Source organism: Pleuronectes platessa, chromosome 5, assembly GCF_947347685.1.
Source record: "Pleuronectes platessa chromosome 5, fPlePla1.1, whole genome shotgun sequence".
In the NCBI taxonomy this organism is placed as follows: Eukaryota; Metazoa; Chordata; class Actinopteri; order Pleuronectiformes; family Pleuronectidae; genus Pleuronectes; species Pleuronectes platessa.
Genome location: NC_070630.1, coordinates 29,728,244 through 29,754,960, shown reverse-complemented (window position 1 = coordinate 29,754,960; position 26,717 = coordinate 29,728,244). Strand labels below are relative to the sequence as shown.

The 26,717-nt window shown below is 42.6% G+C and overlaps 2 protein-coding genes across 11 annotated transcripts in view; both read right to left on the bottom strand.

Moving 5' to 3' along the window:
• The window catches only part of kcnj13 (potassium inwardly rectifying channel subfamily J member 13), a 97,025-nt gene extending 93,191 nt beyond the window's left edge, over positions 1-3,834 (bottom strand). Inside the window, exon 1 of the mRNA XM_053423341.1 lies at positions 3,616-3,834. The gene's annotated coding sequence lies outside the window, so the exon portion shown is untranslated. The remainder of the gene's footprint in view (positions 1-3,615) is intronic.
• Positions 3,835-5,164: 1,330 nt separating this feature from the next.
• LOC128440608 (neurofibromin) overlaps positions 5,165-26,717 on the bottom strand; it is a 165,799-nt gene continuing 144,246 nt past the window's right edge. For 6 of the 10 annotated variants that reach the window (XM_053423361.1, XM_053423364.1, XM_053423366.1 and 3 more), the window contains 2 exons: positions 10,093-10,319; positions 5,165-9,097 (listed from right to left, as the gene is read on the bottom strand). In XM_053423361.1, the coding sequence (XP_053279336.1) occupies positions 8,812-9,097; positions 10,093-10,319 (513 nt within the window). In that variant the 3' untranslated portion in view covers positions 5,165-8,811. The remainder of the gene's footprint in view (positions 9,098-10,092; positions 10,320-26,717) is intronic. The other 4 variants (XM_053423367.1, XM_053423374.1, XM_053423368.1 and 1 more) reach the window with 1 other exon arrangement.

Genomic DNA, 26,717 nt, shown 5'->3' with positions numbered 1-26,717 from the left:
GTCAGCCAAGGTGGAAGCAGTCATAAACTGACCTCAGCCAACATTCTGCAAGCAACTGCAGCACTTCCTTGGGTTCGCAAAAAACTTCTACGGACGTTTCAACCAGAGCTATAGGTCCGAGGCAGTCCTCCTAACTGTCCTCACCTCTATCAAGTGTACATTCTCCTGGTCCTCAGCTGCTGAAGCAGTGTTTCCAGAGCTCAAGTAAAGCTTCACCGTTGCTCCCATTCTTACTCTCCCCAATCCTGCCAGACAGTTCATAGTGGAGGTGGGCGCCTCCATCACAAGTGTGGGGGACGTTCTTTCCCAGGACTCAGCTCAGGACCAGAAGGTGCACCCCTGTGCAATCTTCTCCTAGAAACTGTCTGCTGTTGAGAAGAATTATGACATAAGCAACTGGCTGTCAATTCGTTGACGATGGATTGTGGACTATGGTGGCATCAGATTTAGGTGGTGGATCCTGATCGTGGTGGTTGATGATAATGGACTATGATTAATACAAGATATACAATATATCTACTCAGATTCTCGTCCATTACTAACAATAATTCCTCAAATAAATTAATGTATCTTTCATTATGCTACAAACTGTTTATTCTAATCAATGCTGTAAATACCCTTATCTTTCTGATGTTCTCCATTACACATTCCATATATTGCACTTCTGTCCATCCTGGGAGAGGGATCCCTGACATGTGGCTCTCTCTATGGTTTCTACTTTCTTTTTTCCCTGTTAACATTTTGTTGTTGTTGTTTTTCTTACTCTTGTTGAGGGTTAAGTGCAGAAGATGTCACAGATTGTCACAGCCCTATGAGACAAATTGTGGTTTCGTATATAGAAACTTTAGAAATACAATTTGATTGATTGATTTGAATTTGTCATTAAAGGAGTGGAGACACTGGCTCAACGGAGAAGAACTCGCCTTTCAGGTTCTGATGGATCATAAAAACCTAGAATACATCCACAAAGCTAAGAGGTTTAACCCCCTGTCAGGCCCGGTGGAACTCAATTTTTTAACCACTTTTGTTTCACTCTATCCTACCACCCAGGATCCAAGGATGCCAATCCAGATGCTCTCTTCTGCCAGTTTCTGATGTAAGAGAATACCATAATTTTTAGGGATGCATCGATGTGGAAATTCTTGGCCGATACCGATGTTTAAAACAACAATCTAGCTGATAGCCGATACAGATGTTTGTTTATTTTGTTTTTGTTGTTATTCATTCACCCTTTTGTGCCAGAAAAATATTAAATAATTATTTAAAAAGCACTATTTAAAATTATTTCAGCCCTTTATCACTCTTATCTTTAATGAGCACAAATTCAATCAGATTTATGAAACAGTCTTTGGTTTAACTAACTGACATATTATGCCCATTTTACCACAAGTTGATATGGTTCCTTGGAGTCTTAAACATATTTTGGTCAAAATACCACAAGGTTCATTCAAAACAGCACCTATTTACCCTGTCTAAAACTGCCCTCCTCAGATTGACCTATTTTGAGTGCCAATAGTTACTCCCACCGTTTACCCGCCCTTCATTGAATTACTTCACTTTGACATTCAGAGCACTGGGCAGAAATCACATCAAAAAAGAAATCGCGTCAACACCCACCGTGGGCCTTCGCGATGCTTTGTTTTAATTAACAGTCAGATTCCCCTGGTCCGCACCAGTTCTAAGTCAGTTGCTAGGCGCCAGCCGAGGCGCACCGCCAGAGGGGGGCCCTTGCGCGAATGGAGGGTTCCCCCAGCGGGCGCCGTAGCTGAGTTGATCCGCGAGAAGGGCCCGACACGCGTCCAGAGTCGCCGCTGCCTACCGCCGTACCCGGTCCCCTCCAACGGCCCGCCTTCCGCACCGGCGACGGACACCGCCCCGCGGTCCGAGATAAAGAAAGCCCCAACACCAGCGACGCCGTGAGGCGCCGCGGACGAGGACCTCCCCCCAAAACAACCTTGAGACGGGCCGCACAACGAGCCTCTGGCGGCGTGGGGAGGGGGCCGAATGCTCCCCCAGCCGCGGCACGTGCCCAGCGGTTTTACCACAAATGAACAATGAACATCGGCCAATGACATCGGTCAAAGTCAAGTTTATTACCGATGCTCCAATGTCAGTAGACGAGGCGAATATCGGCCGCTACCGATGTACGGCCGATACATCGGTGCACCACTAATAATTTCCCTCTCATGTGTAGTTGAAGCTCTGATCTTGGCCGTTGAGGTTAGGTCAAGCAACATAAGACATTCATCAGCACCTTGTTGCACTCCTGCGAAGAGATTTTGGCTTTCCGTTCCCAGCACTTAAGGATTATGTAACATAGTGGAGAGATAGTCTCTTCACTCACAGAATCAATAAAACTGAGCATTTATACACCACTGGTAATATGTTTCGGATGATCTGCAACTGCTGCCTGGATTATGTTTTCCAATTCAGGAAGTATTGTAACTGTCAAGTGTTAAATTAAACAAAGTAAAAGTTAAACATTTATTATACCCAAGATATAAAACCATCATTTTACCCAATGGAAACTAAATAAAGACATGGTCAGTGAAAACACAGGTATAGCATTATATATAATGAGGTATATCAAACTTTCCAGATAAGTTTATTGCAGACGTTCGCGTCCTCATTCAGTTCTTTGTTATTATAAATTTGCTAATTTAGGGTATTGTCGCATTGACAGGGACAAAGATTAGACTTTGTTGTGTGTAAACTACTTGTTGCTACTTGTCACATTAAGCTCAAACCCTCCATGCTGGCATATCCTGTTTCTCTATGCATAGTAGATGATATTCAATTCTTTGCAGAGTTCATTGAAATGCAGTCAGTTCAAATGCTGAAATAACGTTAGTCTCACTGAGTTCTATTAGCCATTTTCAGCTAATACTATGATAATAATTAGAGAAATGCTAATTTTAGGTCTAAGTGTTGATCATGGGGTGCTTGAAGGAAATTTTCCTGTATTGTGTCTTAGCTTATTTTCACATATGTATATTTTTGATGAATTTGTATATGCTTTCTTGCTTTTAATGAAGTCAAATTTTGAATCTTTCATGTCAGCTTGACAATGATAATTACTTGTATGTTTTGATATTAAGATATCTTTTCTCGCGGTGAGTTCTTCAGATCTATGACGATGCAAACAGACAACAATTTGTGTAACTGCTCTGGGGAGCATAAAGCCCTTGAGGGCTGGTGAGCCATTTTCACATTAAGCTATCCGTGTTAACATACAGTTAAGCAATAATTTATACCAAGTATCCCTTTATGGCCATCTTGGGGTGCTTAGAGCTTTTTCCACGTTCAGTCTACTGCTATTCACCTCTTTCCTTCCCTTTTAACGCCATTTAAAGCCAAGTTTAGCCAATGAAAATTATAAACAGAAAAACATGTATTTACTGTAATAATTGCTGCTAACAAAGTCTATATAGTATATATTAGTATAATAAATGTGATCTGGAACATTATTTTTAGTATTTAGTATTCAGCAAGTTACATGAACCTGCTTCACATACCACACCATAGATCTTATCACAGCTGATAAGAACAAAGACTTCAGCTGCACTCACGCACTGTCCTGGATATCAACATCATTACAATGGATTGTGTACTGACCTGGATCTGCAGGCAGGGCTACACAGGGGCCCTCTGAACTATTCACCAAAGAGCTAAATAGAGGTCTGCCAAGCAGGCAAAAAAGCTAAGGCTTATGAAAAGAATGCCACTAGTTCCTTGGAGGATAGTTTGTAAAATCCCAAAGCAGTCCTGAGCAGAAAATTATGAAGTGCCACCCCTGATAAGTTTTCTCAGTGTTAGAGCTTGTGTGAGTGGGATGTTCTCTGCACCTCTGATCTGCAGCCTTCAGCTCCAGGGTGAGGTTGATTCAATTGGTCACATTACTCTGCATGAAGCCTATTAGTGTTCCCGGAAAACAGAGGACGGGGTGGGGGTGGGGGGAAACAACACCTTGTCACAGTTCATTTAAAGAGCTGCTTGTTGCTGGTTGATGTCCCACAGCTGTTGTGAGATATTGGGTATGCTATAAGGTATGGGGTTATATTTGTGCCTCATTTCTGAGTGAGAAACTAGAGATTTGGTAAACAGAAAAATTTATTTTGCAGGCAAATAAATTATGTTTGAAGTGTTTTATGCAAGCAAAAATGTATTATGTGTTTGCAATAAATGTACTCTATATTTAAGTTTAGCATTATCCATGTAGCCATGCAATTATTAACCATCTCACTCAGTTTTACTTATGCATTCTAAAGTCTCTTGCTTTGTGCAGTCAGACTGCTACACCCTTGACTTCTCTCTTGACTTCTTCACTCTGAAATTTTTTTACTTTTCCTGCACACTTGCTCAATCTGGCACAGCATTATTAGACTGTTCTCAGCGAAGCAGTCTGTTCAAGACAACACACAGACTAGCACAGATAAAGATAAAATAATTGGGATAGAAATTCTGATATATTATAATGTAAAAAAACAGGGCTAGAGTCTCTTTAATATTACTGTCTGCCGAAACACTAAATTCATGTGTCCAATCCTTCTTTGGTGAGCTTTGAGCTGGGTCGGATGCAGGAGTGAAGAGGTGAATAGGGCCTATGTGCAGAGAACCCATGTTAAGTATAGGATCTTCACAGTCCTAATGGTTTATAATGTCTCTCATATGTATCTTAAATAAGCAGCAATTCGAATGGATCGTCCAGCACCATCTTTTCCCTTGGGCCTTATTTTATACACAGGGCGTACCAGGTGTGGCTAGCTTACTATCACCTACGGCCCGTAGGTGGCAAACTCAGCGAAACACACTCTCCAGGTAGGAGAGAGGCCTCTTGTGAAGTTTGTTCATAAAAGCTTTGTGTGAGTTTTTTTTTAAAGGCATATAGCATCATTCTTCTTGCTGCCTGCTCACCCAGTCCAAAGTCTTGCTAGGTATGGCAGGTCCCATAGCTATAATTTTATTTACTAAAGGTCTGAATTAACAGTCGATCAATGTTGTATTTGGAATAGTATTTACAACACTGATGAAATCTGAAGTTTAAAATAATAATGAAAAAAACTCACCTTCCAACATGTTTCACCTTCACAAGTAAAATCATACTTTTTTGTTTATCTTGTGTTGTAAAATAAAAACTTGTCTGTCATTCAGATAGATTCAACCATTGTGGAGAGAAAAACATTTTATTACTAACACAGGAATAGTTCAATTTGATTATTATACAGAAACTAACTGCTTTACAAAAAACTAAATGATACAATATCACATGTATATACAGTGTGGTAAATATACCATCTCAAATTGTACACAAAGTATTTACAATTATCCCACATACTGCATTAAAAACAAAGCTCAGACTAATACTCTACAGACATTAGATTTTGCATAACATCAAATAAAACATGCCACCCTTTGAGGTTTTGTTTTCATCTTTACAAAGCTATGACTGTTTTTAAATTAGTGCAAGTCAACCACTTTTTTAGGAGGTTAAGGATATATAATCCTTAGTATTTCCATTCACATACCAATATAAATATAACCTGGAAACAATGGAAATTGTTAAAACAGTGCTTAAATAAATCTTGCCTTCAGATTATTCATCGTAGCGTTTGGTTACATTCGCCAATTGTGTTATTTGGGCTTGGCTGACACTTCTTTGAAGAATATCAGGGAAAATAGCTTTAATAACAGTGCCTGTGAAATTGTTTGAGAGGGATGGATTAAGTATTGTTCTGTTTGTGGAATCGGGGGGGGGGGGGGGTTCTGTTAAAGTTTGAAACTATTAAATAGGACTTGTGGCATATATAAGTTGTTACTTTCCAAAACGTACAAGCTGCAAATCACTCATACTTTTATGTAGGGCCAGGTGCTGACATTGACTGGTTTTAAACTTTTCTTATTTCCAACGAAGCTACACCATCAACACCTTTAAGTTTTTGCTAATATCCCCCTTTGTCAGATTCATGTCTCCGTGACAGGATGTTGTTTATCCTTTTGAATGTGACCTTTGCAATCAGAGGTATTAAAGACAGATTACACAATGTAGTTAAGTTAAAGTATATGAATCAGAGTGGCAATCATCCAGTTTTTTTAAATATTCAGATATTTTACCTGTGGGGAAAAAACATTTGAGGTCGAGTCCTGATGCCCAGACCAATCTCATTGAAAAATCTGATATAAAGGCCAACACGAAAAGTCAGGATTCTTCAGGCTACGATCCACTTCAACAGATTTAAGTGGACCAGCTTATTTATTCTCTTTATTACTACACACATTTTCCCTTTATGCTGTTCTTTGGGCCTGAACTACAAAATACTGTTTCTGAGGCTGTCTAATGAAAATACCCCTCGCCATAGCATTCATCTCGTGAATGTTTCGAACCCCCAATGAACTGAAAAACACAACTTAAACATCTCTTCATTCAACTTACAAAAGAAAAACTCAAATGGTAAACTGATCATATATGCGTCCATACAGTCACATGAACATTGAATGAGCAGCATGTTGTTGCAAGTTGTTACTGACAACAACAAAAAAATCTGAGTTGTGCAATACCTGATAAGGCAGGATAGAGGCATTTTAACAAATAAACCACATCTGTGGTGTGGATGGAGGGCACAAGTGCAGCACTGATAATCATAATCTCATTGTGCACCTGGTCAACTGAACAAAACTCAATCTATAGAAATGTGTTCACAGCTGCTACCTGTCTGCCAGTTTACAATAAACCAGTGTTTTGAATCTGTCAGTAGCTCTCTACTCTCTAGGCAGCCATTAGTTTCCAGATATTTTAGTCAACCTGCTGGCTGACATAATCCATCACAATGACCATCATGTTGTTGATGAGTTACCAATTAAGTCAAACCAATGTAAAATGAATTGCCAACACTAGCAGCTTTTTTCCCCATCATTTCATGTTAAACGTTGCTGAACATTTTACGGTGCAAATATTAAATGCTCTCTGGTGCACAAATTCTGGGATGACACTTAACCTAAAACTAAATTTGTTTTTGGTCAGGGCGGTGTGTTGGGTTCTGCCTCAGATTGCCTTGTGTATGGTGTACATTAGAAGCACATGCAGTTCTAGAATATCTGTGTGTTTCATAAAACGTGATGACTAAGCCAATGACTTGCCTGCAAGTTCAGAGAGATGTTCAGAAAAAACCCTGAAATACTACAGTCTTCCTCGGAATAGACTCTGATTATGTGTAGCTGAGAAGTAAATGTGCCCAGAACAGTTGTTTAAAGTAGACTACTGTTTCCCTCTACTGTAACACAGAGCATGTGCTCTGGGGGTAGAGAGGGTTGGTTTGAAAATCCCGTCTGCACCACCAATAACCTGGGGGAATATAATTACAGATCTTAAAGGAAAATCACAATTTCACACTCAATGGACGCCTTCTTATTTGTGGGAGCTGTGGAATCTCTTGAAAGGAGGGCGCTGAACTCCCTACTGATGTTTCGTGTTCGTGTTTCACATTTCTTGCGCTGGAATTAGACAATACATGACATTTTTTATTTTCAGAGTGAACATGTTTGTAGCTGCAAGAACATTAAAACGTCCAGGGATGAAATTTAATGTTTGGTTAGATTCCTTGTCCTGGCCACGTCTTTGATCAGATTCACATTTAAGGCTAACTGATCAAGGCTTTTGAGAAATGTGGTATATATTTTTTTTACCGCACAATGAGTCTACTTCCTTACATTGGTGATCAATACTATATTTCTGAAGAAAAAATAGTTTTTACTCTGTAAGGGGTATACAAAAAACTGTCAAAGCTTATTTTAGGTAAATTTTTCATTTAAAAAACCACAGGGATAAAACAATTAACTGTGCATTGGCCCTTTTTGGTTCAAAATGGTCACTGGAGGTAATTAGTATAAGGTATTTATCACATTAACAGTGTTGTGTTGCTCCCGTTCACTGTTAACAATTAAATTGGTGGTTGACAAATGAGTTTAGAATTATTGCCTGTTACACTTTTTTTTTGTTTCACTGTGTAAACAAATCAAAATGCTTTGCTGCTGAAAATTCAGTTCATACTAAACGTAACCTACATTAAACAACTACATAGGTTAATAAATCTGCACAAAAAACTAAAAAAGCTTGGCGGTATTTGCACTGTTGTGTTACCCCTAGTCTTTTACAACCTTCATATTTAAACTTTGAAACTGTTTTTAAAGATTTGTGTAGCAATATCTAGCAAAACAGAATAAATACTTTTAGGCAATAGGGTATATGGATGATTGTATATTTGACGATCATTGGAGGCTGGTCATGACACAGCTTGTGTGAACATGTGGTGATATGGAAGGCTCACCTCCATAATTAGTACCTGTTCTTTATCCTTAGCAAGGTTTTTTAGTCTTTTACTTTACAAATTGTACACAATGAAAAACCCTGACCAAGGCACACTATGGAGAAAAAGTCAACATTGAAATTAGCACTAGGGACTGGTTATACATAATCTGTCTATGTAAAATATGTACAGAAGTGGGAGAGGGGGACTGACATGTCAAAGCAGGACCGGGATGAATGTCTCGTCATTTTGGATCATATCACCGACGAAAACTGTTTAGTCATGAGAAAGACAAAGGGATGTGGTACAGTCAATACATGTCCCAATCTCAACCTTAATGTCCAGTTTTCCAAAAGACTTATCTCCATATACAAAGGTAATAAAAAAAAAAAAGATATCGACTGCAGAAGTGAGGAACAATTTAACTGAACCTTGTCCTCCACAATATGCTGGCTCACATAAAATATTTCAAGCAAAACTCTCCTCAATGCCGAACACAATATCACTTGTTCTAGTGCCAAAGCAAAAAAGTTGAAGAGGGAGGACATTTTAAACTCGAGTGTAGTATGAGGCCTTGCAGAATGAAGGAGGGGCAGAGAGAAAGAAGAGATGGAGGAAGCTGGGAGAATAGATGGGATGGCATTCTCTGGCGGATCAGACAATCTTCTTGATACTGGGTCTCTTGAAGCTGCCGGCACTGCGCTGCTTCTGGACCTGACTGGCTGAACCGTGGCGAGTGCGACCCCCAGTGGATAAAGCAGAGCTGGGGGACAGCTGGACATTCTCCTTGTCCACGCCTGGAGGACAAAAGGGAACACACAAAAAATACACCGTTTTAAAAGCTTGATTTGAGGCAATTATCCACACTGTTTGTGAACAGTTCAGGTAAGCATCTACATTTTTTTTTATTTGAGTTTCCCCTAAATCAGAGGTTCCTAACTGGTGGCTCAAAGTGAACTGCCGGCTCCTTCTCAGTGGGTCACAAGCGTAGGGGGCAACATCATGTTTCAACTGTTTACTTCAAAGTGAATTACTGAACAGTTTTGTCATTCCTAAATGTTCTATTCTGATACAAAGAGAGTATGATCTGTTTCCGTCAGAAACATGACAGTGAAAGCAGCTCATAACAGAGATGTAAAGAAACTAAAACTCTACATGGCAAAATATCAAACACAATATATATTAATTTTGGTTTTATTTAAACTGGACACAAAGGAGAAAAAACTTTTATCCAGTGAAGTGCTGACACTTTATTTGCAGCACTGAAGTCATGTTTTTATATTTCCTTCCTTTTACATACAAGCTCAAATGTTCGACTCTGACTGTGCTGACGTTTCCTTATTATTTCCTCACTGACTTTTTTCTCTCATACGGTAGCAGTCCGATATCAATAAGCAAATGTGAAAAAACAAAAAAGTGACATCTCTTTTCAAGTGCTAATCACACTTGAAAAACAGTACTTCATTAATTTTTCTCCTGGTTCCAATATACTTTAAACAATATATCTTGCTGTGTCATACGTATCTTGCTTTCTCCCTGCCTTTATTGAGGCAACATGACCATTTAGACATTTAGAAATCCATCTCTTCTGGAGTTCAGGGAAACTGGATATATCATAGTATAAAAGTGTGGATGTCACACATTGAGTGAACATCTGATAAACATCTTTAATGACTTGAATATATTAAGAGGTCAAGAAGGTTATTAAAAAACAGGAAGCTTAAGAAGAAAACTGTAATTTCTCCAGGAACATTTTCCATTCAGGGAGTGAGGGTCTGTCTACATGTGAGACCTAGTGAGACCTGGTGAGTGCTGCGAAGTGGCCAGTGAAGTCATAGAGTTGGACAGGTTGAGGTTGGCAGTGATGCTGAGCTGGCTCTGACTGGTGGGCGGGTAGGGGGAGGTGGGCGTCCTCAACTGCTCCTCTCCTCGCTCCTCGTCAGCTGCCGGCAGGTAGCTATCAATCAGTGCCTCCAAAAACTTAACAATCAGCTCGGCATAGTCTGGTATCTGGGTTTGCTGCAAGGTTAGCAGAGAATATGAAAATAGTTTGAGTGATGTGAGTTTCAAACAACAGTGTTAACACTAGTAATGATCTAATATGTGTTCAGTAAGTCTAATCAAGGTCTGTACAAAACCAAGAATTTTGTCAGTCAAATCATATTTGACACATACATATATTAATATGAATTATTAAAATGAACTCTGTGGGTTTTCAGAGTGACAGCGATAATCATGTAATAGAGTTGACAAGCCAATGTATTCCTCTAAGCTAATGTATCCAAAAATGGTAACAATGTACTAAGATGCTGAGCTGTAACTTCACCAATTCTAAGCAGAATGGAGAAGTCTGACCAACCCAGATTCACCCTCTGTTTGGGTTTGCATTGTAAACATCTTCAGCAAACAGACTTTTATGTTTTTACCTTTTTAAGCAGTGTTATGCAGCTAGTTCTAGCAACCAAAATGCCCCTAGAGGAAACTATTACCCAACTTGAAGAATCTCAGTTGGCTGTTTTCAACTAGTGATTTGAATCAAGGGGGGACTAGTCTAATCTGATGATTTCCATCCATATTATAAGTACTGGCAGAGTCCCACATCATTTGAGATTTTCTGCAAATTGAATCAGATATCAAATAATGTATATACTACATTGAAGTGCTGAGTCTCAAGCTTAATATGTATATGTTTACATTATCATAGATGGAACTTTGTTGGGAATGTGACTGTTTTTAAACAGCCCAAAGTAGAGGGCAGTGGTTGGCTTAAACTGGCCCACCAGATAACTTTTTTCAGATTTTGTTTATATTTCACAATATTGGACAGACACAAAAATGTATGCGTGCCACGGTTTCCACTCTCCTTCGTGGGAGCAACATTTATTGATTCCCAACCTTTTCAGCAGTATATTTACAAAGCAATGTTAAAATGTTGGTATTTTGGCTGCAAATGCATTCTTAATAATATATATAAATATAAAACATATTCTGGTTTGCTTGACACTTTTTTGTTTAACACACAACTCCGTATGTGTTCCTTCATAGTTTTGATGTCTTCAATATTAATCTGCAATGTAGAAAGAAACAAAAATAAAGAAAAAATGTTGAGAAGGTAGGTCCAAACGTTTGACTGTGTGAAAATGCTTGCAATTTGCGTGTGTTCAGGTGAAATTTTTTTGGTTGGTGCAAATGGTTGGTGCAAATGGTTGGTGTGTGTATCGACAAACCCTGACACATGCATCACTACAGCCTGTTGACATATGTACCCTAATAGAAAATCAGCAAGTGACACACAAAATGCTTCAGCATACTATTTCCATGTTCATCTTGAGGAAGCCAAGCACCCTCTTTAGTCTCTTATTAGTGCTGCATATTACTGCTATTATTAATATTTCAGCGGCGGCACAGGCAGCGTGTACTAAAAATGTTTTTAACTCAATGTTTACATTCATGCGTTCAGTTTACTATTGCTCGTTGAAGTCATGTTGTTGGAGTGGGTGCCTTAGTACTAGTAGGTGAACTTGACAGACTGTCGGCTGTGAATATCTCACATTCAGTAGGATATGTGGAGGAGGGTGAGGGTAGGTTTACTCCAAGTCCACTGAAAGCTTAAGGTAGTTCACACTACATAATTTTAGCCAAATTTTTTGTTGCTTAAGAGTTTTGGAAGTCTTATACAGTAGCTCCAGATCGGAGCTAAATAAGCATTCGATCAGCAGTTTCCAATCGCTATGTGTCAACTCTTTAAATACTGCAAGTAGGTTTCAAGCTTGCTAAGTATCTAGATAAATCAGTTACAAATACGGCCAATCAGAGTACCGGAAGGGTTGAAGGTGGGGGAGATGTATGCAGTCGTCAGATTCCCCTCTGACTTTTACATTTCACGTCTGCCTTAATCCAGGCATTTGAAGGACAGGGTAATACTCAGTTCTCTCAGTTAGACGGACCGGGGGTACGCTGGCGCACGCTGGCTGCCGCTCCTCTTGACACTTTGCTACCGCTCTTGTGATTTATGTGACTTTTGAAAGCTATTTTTTCGGCGGACTTTGGATTAATAGAGCCTGCCTGCTCTACTGGAGTCCTTATTCTTTGATGACTATGGAGCTGGGGCTCGCCAGCCTGTGGTCGTTGCCAGACGGCGCGGCTTGTTTTGTGTTCTGTTTTTTACATCGGTGCTGGCAATGATTTCATACACCGCCCCGCAGCTACGGCGTTGGCGCAGCTTCATGGCTCCGTCCAACAAAGGGTTTAAAGCCCTCTGTCAAGAGTGTTGGATTTTGAAAAACAGACCTCCCTACATCCATAGAGGCTCGCGCCGCGGCTTCAACGTGAAATCAGGAAACAAAACAAACCTCGGAAACATCGCGAGACTACCCAATACTAGGCAAAATGGAAGACACGGAGTGGATCGCAGTGTATTACGGAGCTTTCAGGGATTTCCACCCCGAGCTCTGTCTCTTACCACCATGGAGCTGCTAAACGCACAATCCCTCACTAATAAATCTCTCCCCATATTCTGGACAAAGGGCTTGACTTCATGTGCCTAACCGAAACCTGGCATAAACCAGGGGACTACTCCATGCTTAATGAAGCATGCCCCCCTGGCTATAACTATATTGAGAAAGCCCGCAGCTCTGGTCGTGGTGGTGGACTAGCCGTCATGCACCGGGCTGAGCTAAAACTGTCTCCTCTGCCAATGTCTGATCTTTCCTTTATGGAATGCCTGGCCTTCAAATGCAAATCTCCATACTCCATGACAGTGCTTCTCATATACCGTCCTCCAAAACCAAACCCATCTTTTCTACCTGAGATAAGTGATCTCCTTACCTCTCTCTGCACTATGTCAACTAACATTGTCATTGTTGGTGATTTAAATATATCCATGTCGACAACCCCTGCTGTCAGTTTTCAGCAGATTTCCTGAGTGTGCTTGAGTGTCTTGGGCTGCGGCAGGATTTTGAGGTTCCTACTCACACCAAGGGGCACACTCTGGATCTGGTTATCACTGACTCTGCTTCCATCAGTAACCTACAGGTCTTTGATCTCGGTGTGTCCGACCACAAAGTGGTCTCAATGGCCTTAACTTTTATGCTGCCTACTATTAGACCTAGGCGTCAAATGTCTTTCCGGAACTGGAAAAGCATTGACTCGGCCACTATGACCATGGATCTCCAGCTCATCACCTGCCCAGCCTCTGCATCAATGGATGAATTAGTGGAACTCTACAATACATCACTGAGAAGTGTTTTTGATCTCCATGCCCCTGTCAAGTCACGTGAGGTAAATTTCGCACGCTCCGCTCCCTGGTTCACACATGAGCTAAGGAAAATAAAAACAGCTGCGCGTGCCCTGGAATGACGCTGCAGACACTCTGGGCTCACTGTCCATAAACTGGCCTACCGTGAGCATCAAAGGGCCTACTCCAACTCCCTTAAAGATGCTCGCTCACAGTTCTATTCCGGGTTAATCAATAAAAACCCTGGCAACTCCAAACAGCTTTTTTCCACCATTAGCCATCTCCTGAAACCACAACCACCCTCTTCAACTGAGGCTACAGAGGAGCAATGCAACAGCTTCATTGACTTTTTTAGATCAAAGGTCAACACCATTCGCTCTCTGATGTCCAGCTCTCCATCTCTGCTTCCCTCTGACACCAACACCTTATCTACGAGTGTGCTGTCTCGCTGAGGAGAGGAGAGCCATGTTGAGGCAATCCTCAAAAAAATTAAATCCTGTACCTGTACCCTGGACCCCATTCCCACTGCTCTGCTCAAGTCACATATCCCCACTCTCAGGCCTATCTCCAACCTTGCCTTCCTATCCAAGGTGTTCGAGAAGGTAGTCGCTTCTCAACTTCAGGACCACCTCAAACATAACAACTTGTTTGAAAAGTTTCAGTCAGGATTTCGTTCAGCATTATTTACATGCTCCCCCTCAGTCGTGTCATCAGCAAACATAGGATGTCCTTCCACTGTTATGCTGACGACACACAGTTTTACATCAAAACTGCCCCAAACCCCTCTGCAGCCATTTCATGTCTCACCGCCTGTCTTGGGTAGATAAAGACATGGATGAGCAGCAATGTTCTCCAGTTAAACAGTAGCAAAACTGAAGCCCTCCGTGTTGGCACTCCACACCAGGTTCAGTCATCCTCCATAACTCAGCTCACCTTCGATGGTCAGGTCATACCCCTCTCCTCCACAGTCACTAATCTGGGAGTTAGGTTTGATTCTCACCTGACCTTTAATGACCATATAAAACACCTGTGCAAAACCTCCTTTTACCATCTCAAAAACATCTCAAAACTGCACCCCACTTTAACCCTGTCAGATGCAGAGAAGCTCGTCCACGCATTCATCTCCTCTAGACTGGACTACTGATATTCATTTTTCACTGGGATCACTGGCAAGAACATCCAAAAACTGCAATTCATTCAAAACAGCGCTGCCAGGATCTTGATGAGAGTCCGTAAATATGAGCACATAACACCAATTCTCCACTCACTCCACTGGCTCCCTGTCTCAACCCGGATTGACTACAAAGTCCTACTCCTCACCCATAAATGCATAAATGGACATGCACCTCCCTACCTATAAGAACTCATCACTCCCCAAACCTCCACCCGCACCCTCAGCTCTACAAGTAGCTCGCTCCTTCAGGTTCCCAACACCAAGCTCCGCACCATGGGCGACCGGGCCTTTTGCTCAGCAGCGCCCCGCCTATGGAACGGTCTCCCTGACCACCTGAGGGCAACACAGACCCTGGACTCTTTAAGACTGGCCTAAAAACCTTTTTATTCAAGAAGGCGTTTTTACTTTGAGTTGAGTTTTTTAGGACTTTGATTTTAACTATGTACTTGTGGCACCCTGAGATTCTCGGATGAAGAGCGCCTTACAAATAAAATGTATTATTATCATTATTATAATACAAATTCACTGCAGCTCACATTAATTGTAGCGGGTTTGAGTCGGGTTCGGACACAAAGGGCAGGGGTCACTAACAGGCGGACCGCGGTCTGAGTCTGGACCCAGCAGCCGTCCCGTACGGACCCAGACCTCCTGCCAAAACAGAAGGTTATGATTTAAAACCTGATGGGGCGCTTCTATTTGTAACCGTTACAGCTTTTGTAGTATTTTTGGTAGTGGTTTAGCGGATGAGGAAACACACAGAACAATTGCATGCGAGTTAAGCCATCTCACGTGATACTACTCAGCCAATCAAGTCTGTGCATTCCAGGCGGTTACGATGCGACTCTACAGTGCAGACAGATGAGAGTGTTATAGGCAAGTTACACATGAAAACACGGTAGAAAGAACGTTCAGAAAACCAAGATGGCAACTGCGACTGCAGCGATCGCCCCACCTCAACTTATTGATAAAAATAACCATGGCGTTATCATTAATCCACAGAAGCCATTATGCAAACGATGCTACTGTGCACTTCAGACCAAGGGAGGTAATACTTCCAATTTAGCAAAGCACCTGAAAGACCGTCATCCGGATTTGATTAAAGAATTCAAGGTGAGAGGTTCTGATTCATATTAACAACAAAGAATGCACTTTTTCAGTTTTTTTAATCTGTCATACTGAAATACACGTTACATGATGTTTGAGATGGTGGGCACGTGTGTTACAATGGCTTATGTTATGTACGTAGTTTAGGTAGTTTAGAGAGAAAGAGAGCATGTATCTTGCAAGAATCATGTCTAAACTAGCGAAATTCACTGAATGTCCTAGTTTAATATAGTCTGTCTGACTTCAAATGGCTGCATCTACTACTATTAATATTTAGGTGTGTGTGCGTGCGTGGGCTGGAGCCAATACGCAGGGCAGGGCAGGGCAGGCAGGTGTTTTTGCTTTATAGGTGCCTGTTCTCTTTCTTTATTCAATTAACTATATTAACTGAAATGTAAATTTTCCTTTTCCAGTTTCAACAAGAGAATGACGTCCAGGAGACAACCCAGCCAACTCAGAGTCAGCTATCACAGCCAACCATAACCGAGGCTGTACAGAAGCCAACAAAATATGAGAGAAATTCAAATGAGGCCAGGAGATTGGATAGAAGTGTAGCAGAGTTCATATGTATGGACCAACTCCCTGTCTACATTGTTGAAAAAAACGGATTTCAGCAAATGCTCCATAAATTCAATCCCAGATATCAACTTCCAAGTAGAAACTATTTCATGTACATAGAAATACCAAAAATCTACAGTGAAACAAGGGACCTGATCACACAATATCTCAAAGAAAAGCCATTCTATGCATGCACAACTGATCTGTGGACAAGCAGAGCTGCAGACACGTTCATGTCCATTACTGTACAATACATAACACAGTCACGGGAGTTTGTACTCCTGGTGTTTAGGCTGTAGTGGCGTGAACTCAAGGCCAATGTATGCTTCTCCGTTTTGACGGACACGGACAGATAGGACCGCCTTCTCCAACGTGGAACGCCCTCTCCGGGCCTCTCCGCGGCTCATCGGAGAGCTTTTCGTGCAGCTCTCATTTTTCTAACTACACGTCGAAATGGCGGAGAGCCCACGGATAGCCCTTGGCTGTGATTGGTCCGCTAACGACAGCATTTCGGGACCTCAAACTTCCTGTTCCATTCCCTACATCACAATAAACCAAAATCACAACTACGACTCTATGATTAATATGACAAGTGTTTTAAGCCAGCGGCGTTGTCCGGCTGACGGTGGCTGGTTAGAGCACTTACGGTTATAACGAACTTTCATAACGGGGCTAGCGGGCTAGCCACCATGCTAACTGCGGTGGGAACAGCGCAAAAACCCGCTGACTTTAATCCCACGGCTGTCATGACACTGTTTCTCAAACACCGTCAGGTTAGAAGCAAACACTTGGTAGTAGTTAGTATCGGGTGTCCCTGCTGACTGTGTGTGGAAGCTGGGGGGAAGCTAGCTGCCTCCGTGTAGCTTCAAGCTGTTGCAGCTGTTGAATTAGCAACGCAGTTTGGAAACAAGACCGGGGAACCGCTGCGTTAAGACACGATAACATAAGCATTTTGACCCGCTGGCCTTTTTCTGTTAGTTGCCATCGTTCACTGTGTGTGAGGACCCGGGTGGACGTAAATAAACCAGCGTGGACTTCTTCTATATACCTCATGAGGTAGGCTTCTCTAAGCTCGACTTCCGTTGCGCCATCTACTGTTCTGGCGGTGAATTGTTTTCAAAACAAAAAGGCTCGTAGAACTATGAATCAAAAAGGGTCCGTCCGCTCCGTCCGTCCGTCAGTCCGCAACGGACTCGGAGAAGCATACAGAGGCCTTCAGACCACAAAGGTTACAGTTTGAGGGAGGCATTTGACGAAGTAGTTACTGAGGAGTGGAAGTTGGACATTGCAAAACAACAGACAATGCATCCAACAACCAAAAGGCCTTTAAAGATGAATACACATGGATCCCTTGTTTTGGCCACAACTTGCACCTGGCCGTTAACAAAGCCATCAACATCGACAGGGTATCTGCATCCCTGTCAAGGCTGCACAGAACCAAATCTGCCTTCACCAGGTCATCAAAGCTTTCGCGACAACTCCAAACAAGACAAAAACAACTTGGACTCCCAGAACACAATTTGATACATGATGCACCAACCACCGTTGGAATTCCTCATATGACATGGTGGAGAGCATTTTGGAGCAGCAGCAAGAAATGGCACCTGATGCCAAATGAGAATGACATCACAATCCTAGAAACACTAAAAGAAGTCCTTGAGCCACTGAGTCCTTTTACAGATGCATGTAGTGTGGTGAGAAGCACACTACTCTCTCCTCTGTCTTACCGCTGTTATGGAAGATGCTCTCTTGTCTCAGGGATAAGGAGGATGACTCTCTACTTACTCTGCTAAACACTGCCACCTACCTAGATCCAATATTTAAGGCCAGTTTTGTTGCTCTCGAGGATGACGTGAAGCAATGTCTCCTGGAGCAAGTGGGGAATGCCGATGATGGAGCTGGTACATCTTAAACCCCAATGGCAACAGGAGCAAAAGCCTCAAGCCAAAGCAGGCCATCTAAAAAGTCATAGACCTATGCAAGGATGCTGTTCGTGGAATTCAGCTCGGCGCTCAACACCATCATCCCAGAAGTCCTCCTCACCAAACTCATCCAGCTCACTGTGCCTGCCTCCAGCCGTCAGTGGATCAAAAACTTCCTGATAGACAGGAAGCAGCAGGTTAGGCTGGGTGAAATAACATCCAGCACCCGGTCAGTCAGCACTGGTGCACCTTAGGTATGCGTGCTCTCCCCACTGCTCTTCTCCCTCTACACTAACGACTGCACCTCAGGAGACCCATCTGTTAAAATCCTCAAATTTGCAGACGACACATCAGTCAACGGCCTCATCCAGGATAATGATGCAGTGTTTCCCCCACGTTCACACAGCAGCGGCGCGCCGCCGCTGCTGAATTTTCTCCGCCGCTGCAATAAAAATCCTTCTCCTAATTTTTTTTTTTTTTTTTTTACGTAGCTCCTTTTAGAAAATATACAGCGCGTAACGTCAATTGCGCAGCATGCGGCACATCGTCACGTAACCAACATCAAAGAAGAGGCTACCCTACACGGATGCAAAGTTACATTGATTCCAGCAGTAGCGAGTGAAGCGGAAGATCGAAGAAAGAAGGAAAGAGAGAGACAGACAGAGAGAGAGAGAGACAGACAGACAGACAGACAGAGAGAGAGAGAGAGAGAGAGAGAGAGAGAGAAAGTAAGTTGCTAAAATGTGTCGCTACATGACCACCAGTGTTAAAAACCCTCTGAGCCCAATCATTTTATTGTATCTATAAACCGCAACCTCCGTGCCGTTTTTCCTCTAGTATTGTGTGTGTGCGTGTAGGCCTATGTGTGTGTGTGGGTGTTGTCGCTCTTTTTGGGATCACTCATAGCCTTTACAGGAGCTTATATCCAGTCAGGAATTTATAGCCTAGGTATTTTCGGGAACTTTGAAAAATGAATCCATACTGTTAGATCCGATGTTGTTCTTTATTGCCATATAAAATCCGTTTTCATCGCGTATTTTAGTTAGGGATTTATGCTAATCACCTGTAAGCATGTGGTCATTAGCATAAATGCAGGGAAAAACCTAAGGACTTCTTAAAAGATCATGAATAGTTTCTATTATGTATAACTTATATTTATTTTATAATTTTCTCATCACTTTTTGACGCCCAAGACTAAGAAGAAGTGTTTTAAGCAATAACAAGCTTAATCAATTTGCCTTTTTTGTGTCATATCAATAAATAATTGTGAGATATTATTTGCTTTTCTTTTTTTACTGTCTAATTGATAATTTCCTACATTCAAACGACATCACTGCAGCACACATATTCTGATAGTCCAGGTTGTGACCCAAATAAATGATAGCTTGACAGCTATGCATTATAAGGGTGATGAATGCAATCTTAATAAGAGAATAAATCCAGGCGAACCAAAACATCTCAAAAATGGCTTAGGGCTCAGAGGTTAAAAGGCTGGTACAAGCTCTTAAGGGATGCACTGTGCACAATGTATATATGTAACATAGTTAAATAATATATATTACATTTGCAGATGAGTCTTAAAAGCTGGGTGATTAAAAAAAGAAAGGCAGACGGGGACAATGGAGGAGCTGAGGTTAGTAAAGCAAATCAGGGAAGCAAACTTTCAAGCTAATGAGAATTGTATTTTGGATTTGAATGCATAATGCAAGGTGATATTATTTGAACATTACAAATACATGTACAGTATATAGGGTAATTTGAAGGAATCAAATAAGATGTTCTAGCATATACTTGTTGTTTAAGTGCTCAAGTTTATAAAATACAGGTAGACCAAGTAAGGGAGGAAAGAGAAGTGAGAGAGAAGCAAGGAGAACAAGAGAGAGAGGGTGCGGTAGATCCTGAACAAGGAGAGGGACAAGGAGAGGAGCAGGGAGAGGAGCAAGGAGAAGAACAAGGAGAGAAGCAAGGAGAGGAGCAGGGAGAGCACTGGAGCTCTTCTTTAAAAAGCCCAGGAGAATTAAATGCTCCCAGGCTGGATGTAGCCTTTGTGGATGAGCAAAAACTACACAGTTCTCCGTCTGTTGTCCTCTTTTGTTGTCTTCTTCTGTTGCCATAAATCGTCAACTTGATCTGCATGTTAGGCAAGTTTGTTCGATAAAAGTACAAATTATTTAATTAAATAAATGTAAAAGGTGACACGTTTGAATTGATTTTGTCATCTGTCTTTATCAGATACACTGATAAGGAAGGGCAGCTGTTTAGCCAGTTCTTGGACCTGATTATATTTGCGTTGTGGCATTTTTTGTTTAAATATTACTATACAAAAATATAAAAATCTGTAAATGAAGACACAAAAGGCAAAGTTACAACACCAATAATCCCATCTACAGTAATACACAGGACTGTTTGAATAGGATTTAAGTGCATATTCTCCTCTCAAAGTGCACCAGATTCATGCATTCCAATGTAAAGGGTACAAAAAATGTTCATGCCCCCGGACCCCCCTAGAGGGCTCGGGGACCACACCACCGCTGCTGAAAAAAATCCTGCGGGAAACACTGTGATGAGTCTGCATATAGGCGGGAGGTCGAACAGCTGGTCCTGTGGTGCGGTCGCAACAACCTAGAGCTGAACACGCTTAAAACCATGGAGATGACAGTGGACTTCAGGAGGAGCCCCCCAGCACTGCACCCCCTCACCATACTCAACAATACTCAACAATACTGTGTTAGCTGTGGAATCATTCAGGTTTCTGGGATCCACAATCTCCAGGAACCTGAAGTGGGAACCCAACATCAACACAATCATCAAGAAGGCCCACCAGAGGTCGTACTTCCTGCGCCAGCTTAGAAAGCACAACCTGCCTCAGGAGCTGCTGATCCTGTTTTACACTGCAGTCATCGAGTCTGTTCTGTGCACATCGATAACTGTCTGGTTTGGATCGGCCACCGAACTAGATAAGAACAGACTCCAACTAACAGTCAGGTCTGCGGGAAAGATCATCGGTGCCAACCTGCCCACCATCCAGGACCTGTACATCTCCAGAGTCAGGAAACGGGCAGGAAAGATCACTGCAGACCCCTCACACCCTGGACACAATCTATTCCATCTCTTCCCCTCCGGGAGGCGCTACAGATCTCTGTTCACTAAAACCTCCAGACACAAACAGTTTCTTCCCCCACGCCGTCTCACTCCTGAACAGCCAATCCAACGTGGCACTGTGCAATAACCCTGGTTCTTTATAATAAGCAATGTACAAATACTCCTGAAGTTATATTACATTATATATATTCTAATTATATTTAATTATGTTTACTTATTTCACCCTCACTGGATAATTGTAATATGCACACCTGCACTTCTTTTCTTAGACCGTCGCACTGTTCGGACTGTTTGTTTTGCTTTGTTTTGTTATGTTTGTTTTGTGATATTCTTTGTAAGCAACTGAGAGCCACTTTACCGAGTCAAATTCCCTGTTTGTGCAAACTTACTTGGCCAATAAACCTGATTCTGAAGCATCTGCTTTCAGCCATTCAAGGAAAGAAGAAGGGAAGTGATGATGACACATCATCTCAAGCAGGGCTCTCCACACAAGAGAAGTTAAATGGTGAGGTCCTGGTATATAGCAAAATGCCAGAACTGAGCGCAGGCGAAGATCCCCTCATCTGGTGGAAAATGAATAGAGGCACAATACCTCAACTTGCAGAATTTGCAAGGAGGTATCTTTGCATTGCAGCTTCAAGCTGTGCTTCCGAAAGGGTCCTCAGTGTCTCAGGAATCATTGTCAGTCCAAGACGTTCCCGACTTACCCAAAACCATGTTGACGTTAGTTTTCCTCAGTAAAAACCTTGAACTAGCCAAGAAAAGGTGTGAAATGCTGTGAAAAATTATGCAATTTTGCCATAACTCACTTTCATCTGGTTAGCTATATGGCTGCACTTTAACACCATTGTTTTGTTTTGCAGTGTTGTTGTTTTTGCACAGTATCTTTTGAAAAGATGCCTGGAAGTCTGGAATGTGTCTGGGGACACTAGTTGTTGTTGTTTTATTATGTTGTGCTATGCTCTATTGTCTTGTGCTACGCTCTAATGCACATGTTTTGTATGTCTTATGACATTTAGCTATTTTTCAAATATTTTAATAGTTCATGTTTCAAGTTCAAGTACATGGAATCTTAGAAAAACCTTTTTTTTTACCGTGGTTTCGAAATTGGCATCGAGAATCGTGTTATTTTACTGGTATTGTCACCGACTACTGAATTTTTGGTATCGTGACACCTCTACTTAGTACATGCAGATGTTGATTGATATGGTTGTTTTCCACAGATGTCAGCAAAATGGCTGAAGGGCAAACTTCTCTTACAGAATTAAATCAATATACAATTTGGTCTGTTGCCATGCTACCCCGAATCCAAAAATGTTTCTGTTTCTCTCTCTCTCTCTCTCGCTCTCTCTATATATATATACAGTGGAGGAAATAATTATTTGATCCCTCGCTGATTTTGTAAGTTTGCCCATTCACAAAGACACAAACAGCCTATAATTTTAATGGTAGGTTTATTACAATAGTGAGAGATGGAATATCAAAAGGAAAATTCAGGAAATCACTTTAAATAAAATATATAAACAGACTTGCATTTTATCGAGTGAAATAAGTATTTGATCCCCTGGCAATAAATGGCTTAGTACTTGGTGGCAAAACCCTTGTTGGCAAGCACAGAGGTCAGACGTTTCTTGTAGTTAATTACCAGGTTTGTGCATGTATCAAGAGGAATCTTGGTCCACTCCTCTTTGCAAATCATCTCCAAATCCTTAAGGTTTCGAGGCTGTGGCTTCGCAACTCGAAGCTTCAGCTCCCTCCACAGATTTTCGATGGGATTAAGGTCCGGAGACTGTCACTCCATGACCTTAATGTGTTTCCTTTTGAGCCACTCCTTTGTTGCCTTGGCCGTATGTTTTGGGTCATTGTCCTGCTGGAAGACCCATCCACGACCCATTTTCAGTGCTCTGGCGGAGGGAAGAAGGTTGTCACTCAGGATTTTACGGTACATGGCCCCGTCCATCTTTCCATCAATGCGGTGAAGTCGTCCTGTCCCATTAGCAGAGAAACACCCCCAAAGCATAATGCTTCCACCTCCATACTTGACGGTGGGGATGGTGTTCTTGGGGTCATAGTCAGTATTTTTCCTCCTCCAAACACGGCGAGTCGAGTTGATGCCAAAGAGCTCAATTTTGGTTTCATCTGACCACAGCACTTGCTCCCAAGACTTCTCTGAATCATTCAGGTGATCATTGACGAACTTCAGACGGGCCTGTACATGTGCATTCTTGAGCAGGGGGACCTTGCGGGCACTGCAGGATCTTAATCCATTGCGGCGTAGTGTGTTCCCAATGGTTTTCTTGGTGACTGTGGTCCCAGCTGCCTTGAGATCATTAGCAAGCTCCTCGCGTGTAGTTCTTGGATCATTTCTCACCTTCCTCATCATCAGTGATACCCCACGAGGTGAGATTTTGCAAGGAGCCCCAGAACGAGGACGATTGATGGTTGTTTTGTGCTTCTTCCATTTTCGAACGATCGCACCAACAGTTGTCTCCTTCTCACCCAGCTTCTTGCCTATGGTCTTGTAGCCCAATCCAGCCTTGTGCAGGTCTACAATCTTGTCCCTGATGTCCTTAGACAACTCTTTGGTCTTGCCCATGGTGGAGAGTTTGGAGTCTGACTGATGAATGCATGTACAGGTGTCTTTTATACAGGTGATTGGTGACTGATTGACACACAGGTGTCTTTGCTGCAGGTAACATGTTTTTTTCAGTGTATCTAAGGAGTAGGAGTATTTAACCAGTCTGTGGGAGCCAGAATTGTTGATGGTTGGCAGGGGATCAAATACTTATTTCACTCGATAAAATGCAAGTCTGTTTATATATTTTATTTAAAGTGATTTCCTGGATTTTCCTTTTGATATTCCATCTCTCACTATTGTAATAAACCTACCATTAAAATTATAGACTGTTTGTGTCTTTGTGAATGGGCAAACTTACAAAATCAGCGAGGGATCAAATAATTATTTCCTCCACTGTATATATATATATGTTTTCTGGGAGTTTGTTGGTGGAGTGGTGGTGAGCTTGTGAGAGCGTCTCTATGGTCGGGGATGCGGGTGGTAGCAGCCCGGTGCCCAGTGGTTCTATGGTCGGGGATGGTGTTGGTAGCGGCCCGGTGACCGGTGGCTCTATAGTCGGGGATGGTGGTCAATGTAACGACGTGGATGTGGACATGGACGTGGACTCGGACTGGGAAAGTGGGTCAGTTTTAGGAAGCGCTTCACAGAACAGTGATTTTTACTCTCTGGATGAGATAGATGGGTTCCTGGATGATACGTTTGGGAAAACAGTAAATGTGAAGGACTTTTTCCCAGATATTGGGAAATTTATTCAAACAGTAACCACACTACAGAAGGTTGTTTGGCTGAATTTACTAGATGAAAAGAAGCGTTACCGTCTAAAGAAATTAGTCACCGGGGTAAGAAAAGGGTTAAAGGTATCGAACACAAAAATGTCAAAAAAGTTGAAAGTGTTGAAATAAATATGTTCTTAAATCACGGGGTGTTTCACTGTTGTTATTTGCTGTTGACTCTCAGCGTGTAAATGTGTGTAAATTATATAATGTTAAGGTGGGTATTTTATCAATCGATCAGGAGAAAGCATTTGACCGTGTGGATCACAAGTTTTTATTTTCAACTTTGCAGGCTTTTGGTGTTCGGGGGGCTTTCTTTCCTGGATCAAGCTGCTGTACAGTGAGGCTAGTTGCGTGGTGAAGGTGGGGGGAGGGCTGAGCTGTCCTGTGCCCGTCACTAGAGGCATCAGGCAGGGCTGCCCCATCTCAGGACTACTATACAGTATCGCCATAGAGCCACTTCTTTGCAGGTTGAGGAGCAGGCTGAGGGGTCTCTCTCTGCCGGGGCTGGCGCACAACCCTCCTGTGGTCGCCTCGGCGTATGCTGATGACGTAAATGTTTTTATCCATGACCAGCATGATGTCCAGCAACTACAGGAAAGTCTGGTCTGCTATGGGAGAGCCTCTTCAGCCAGAGTCAACTGGGAGAAGAGTGAGGTTTTTTTAATGGGGCAGTGGAGCCAGGGGACTGAGCATGATCTTCCTGCAAATCTGCAGTGGGGAAAGAATAGATTAAAGGTTCTGGGGGTCCATCTAGGAAGTGAGGGCTTCCAAAAGCAGAACTGGGAGGGGGTGCTGGAAAAGGTGGAAGCAAAGTTGTCTAAATGGAAATGGTTGCTACCTTATCTGTCCTACAGGGGGAGATTTCTGATAGTGAATAACTTGGTCGCCTCGTCTCTTTGGCACAGACTTATTGTGTTGGTGCCACCTCCAGGTCTGCTTAAGGATGTGCAGCGTCGCCTGGTGGATTTCTTCTGGTCTGGTCAGCACTGGCTGAGGGCAGCGGCCCTGTATCTCCCTGTGGCAGAGGGAGGTCAAGATCTCATCGACATTATATCCAGAACTGCGGCCTTCAGACTGCAGACGGTGCAGAAGTTACTCTACGGCTGTGGTCTCTGCTGGTTGGCTCCTGCTCGTCTGCTGCTCAGGCAAGCTGGTCGACTAGGGCTGGACAAACAGTTATTTCTGATCTCATCAACTTAAGCTGACCTGACTGGACTGACACCGTTCTACAGCTCGGTGGTAAACGCCTGGCAGACGCTGGAGGTCAAGCGGACTCCTGACCCAAGACCAGGGATAGGGTTGTTTGAGGAGCCGCTGTTCTACAACAATTTCCTGAGAACTGACACTTTTTCCTCTCCAACCTTAAGGAATAAGTTTATTGGGGCAGGCATCATCAAACTGGGCCACCTAACAAAGGCATCAATGGAAACACTCTGCGACGGCACCAACATCAGGTCCTCCAAAGTGCTGGAGAGGATTTTGGAGGAAGTGATGCAGTCCCTGTCTGTGCCACTGAGAGCGTTTGCTGAAAACCGTACTATAGCTGACCAATGGGATGATGACTGTGAGTACTTGTTTCCCTCTATGATCGTCAGCCCTGCTGGGGACAGGTGGCGAGAGGAGAGTGGACTGCTTCTTTCCTTCAGAACACCGGTGCGGGGTAGTTTCAGCTCTCCCGGGAAGAAGCAGCTTTATGTCAGCTGTATGAAGGTACTGAACCTTCGCTCTCTGGCTGGAGTCAAGGAGATGAGGTGGACTGAGGAATTTGCTGCAGGCTACACCCCTGAAGGCAGGTGGAGGGTCCTGTATAAACCTCCTGTTGAAAAACGGGTGGGTGACCTCCAGTGGAGGATTATACATGGAGCTTTAGCTACAAACAGACACAGAGCTCACCTGGACCCGAGCGCTGGGGAGGGATGTGCTTTCTGTGGTGACAGGGAGACTCTAGAGCACCTAGTGGTGACTTG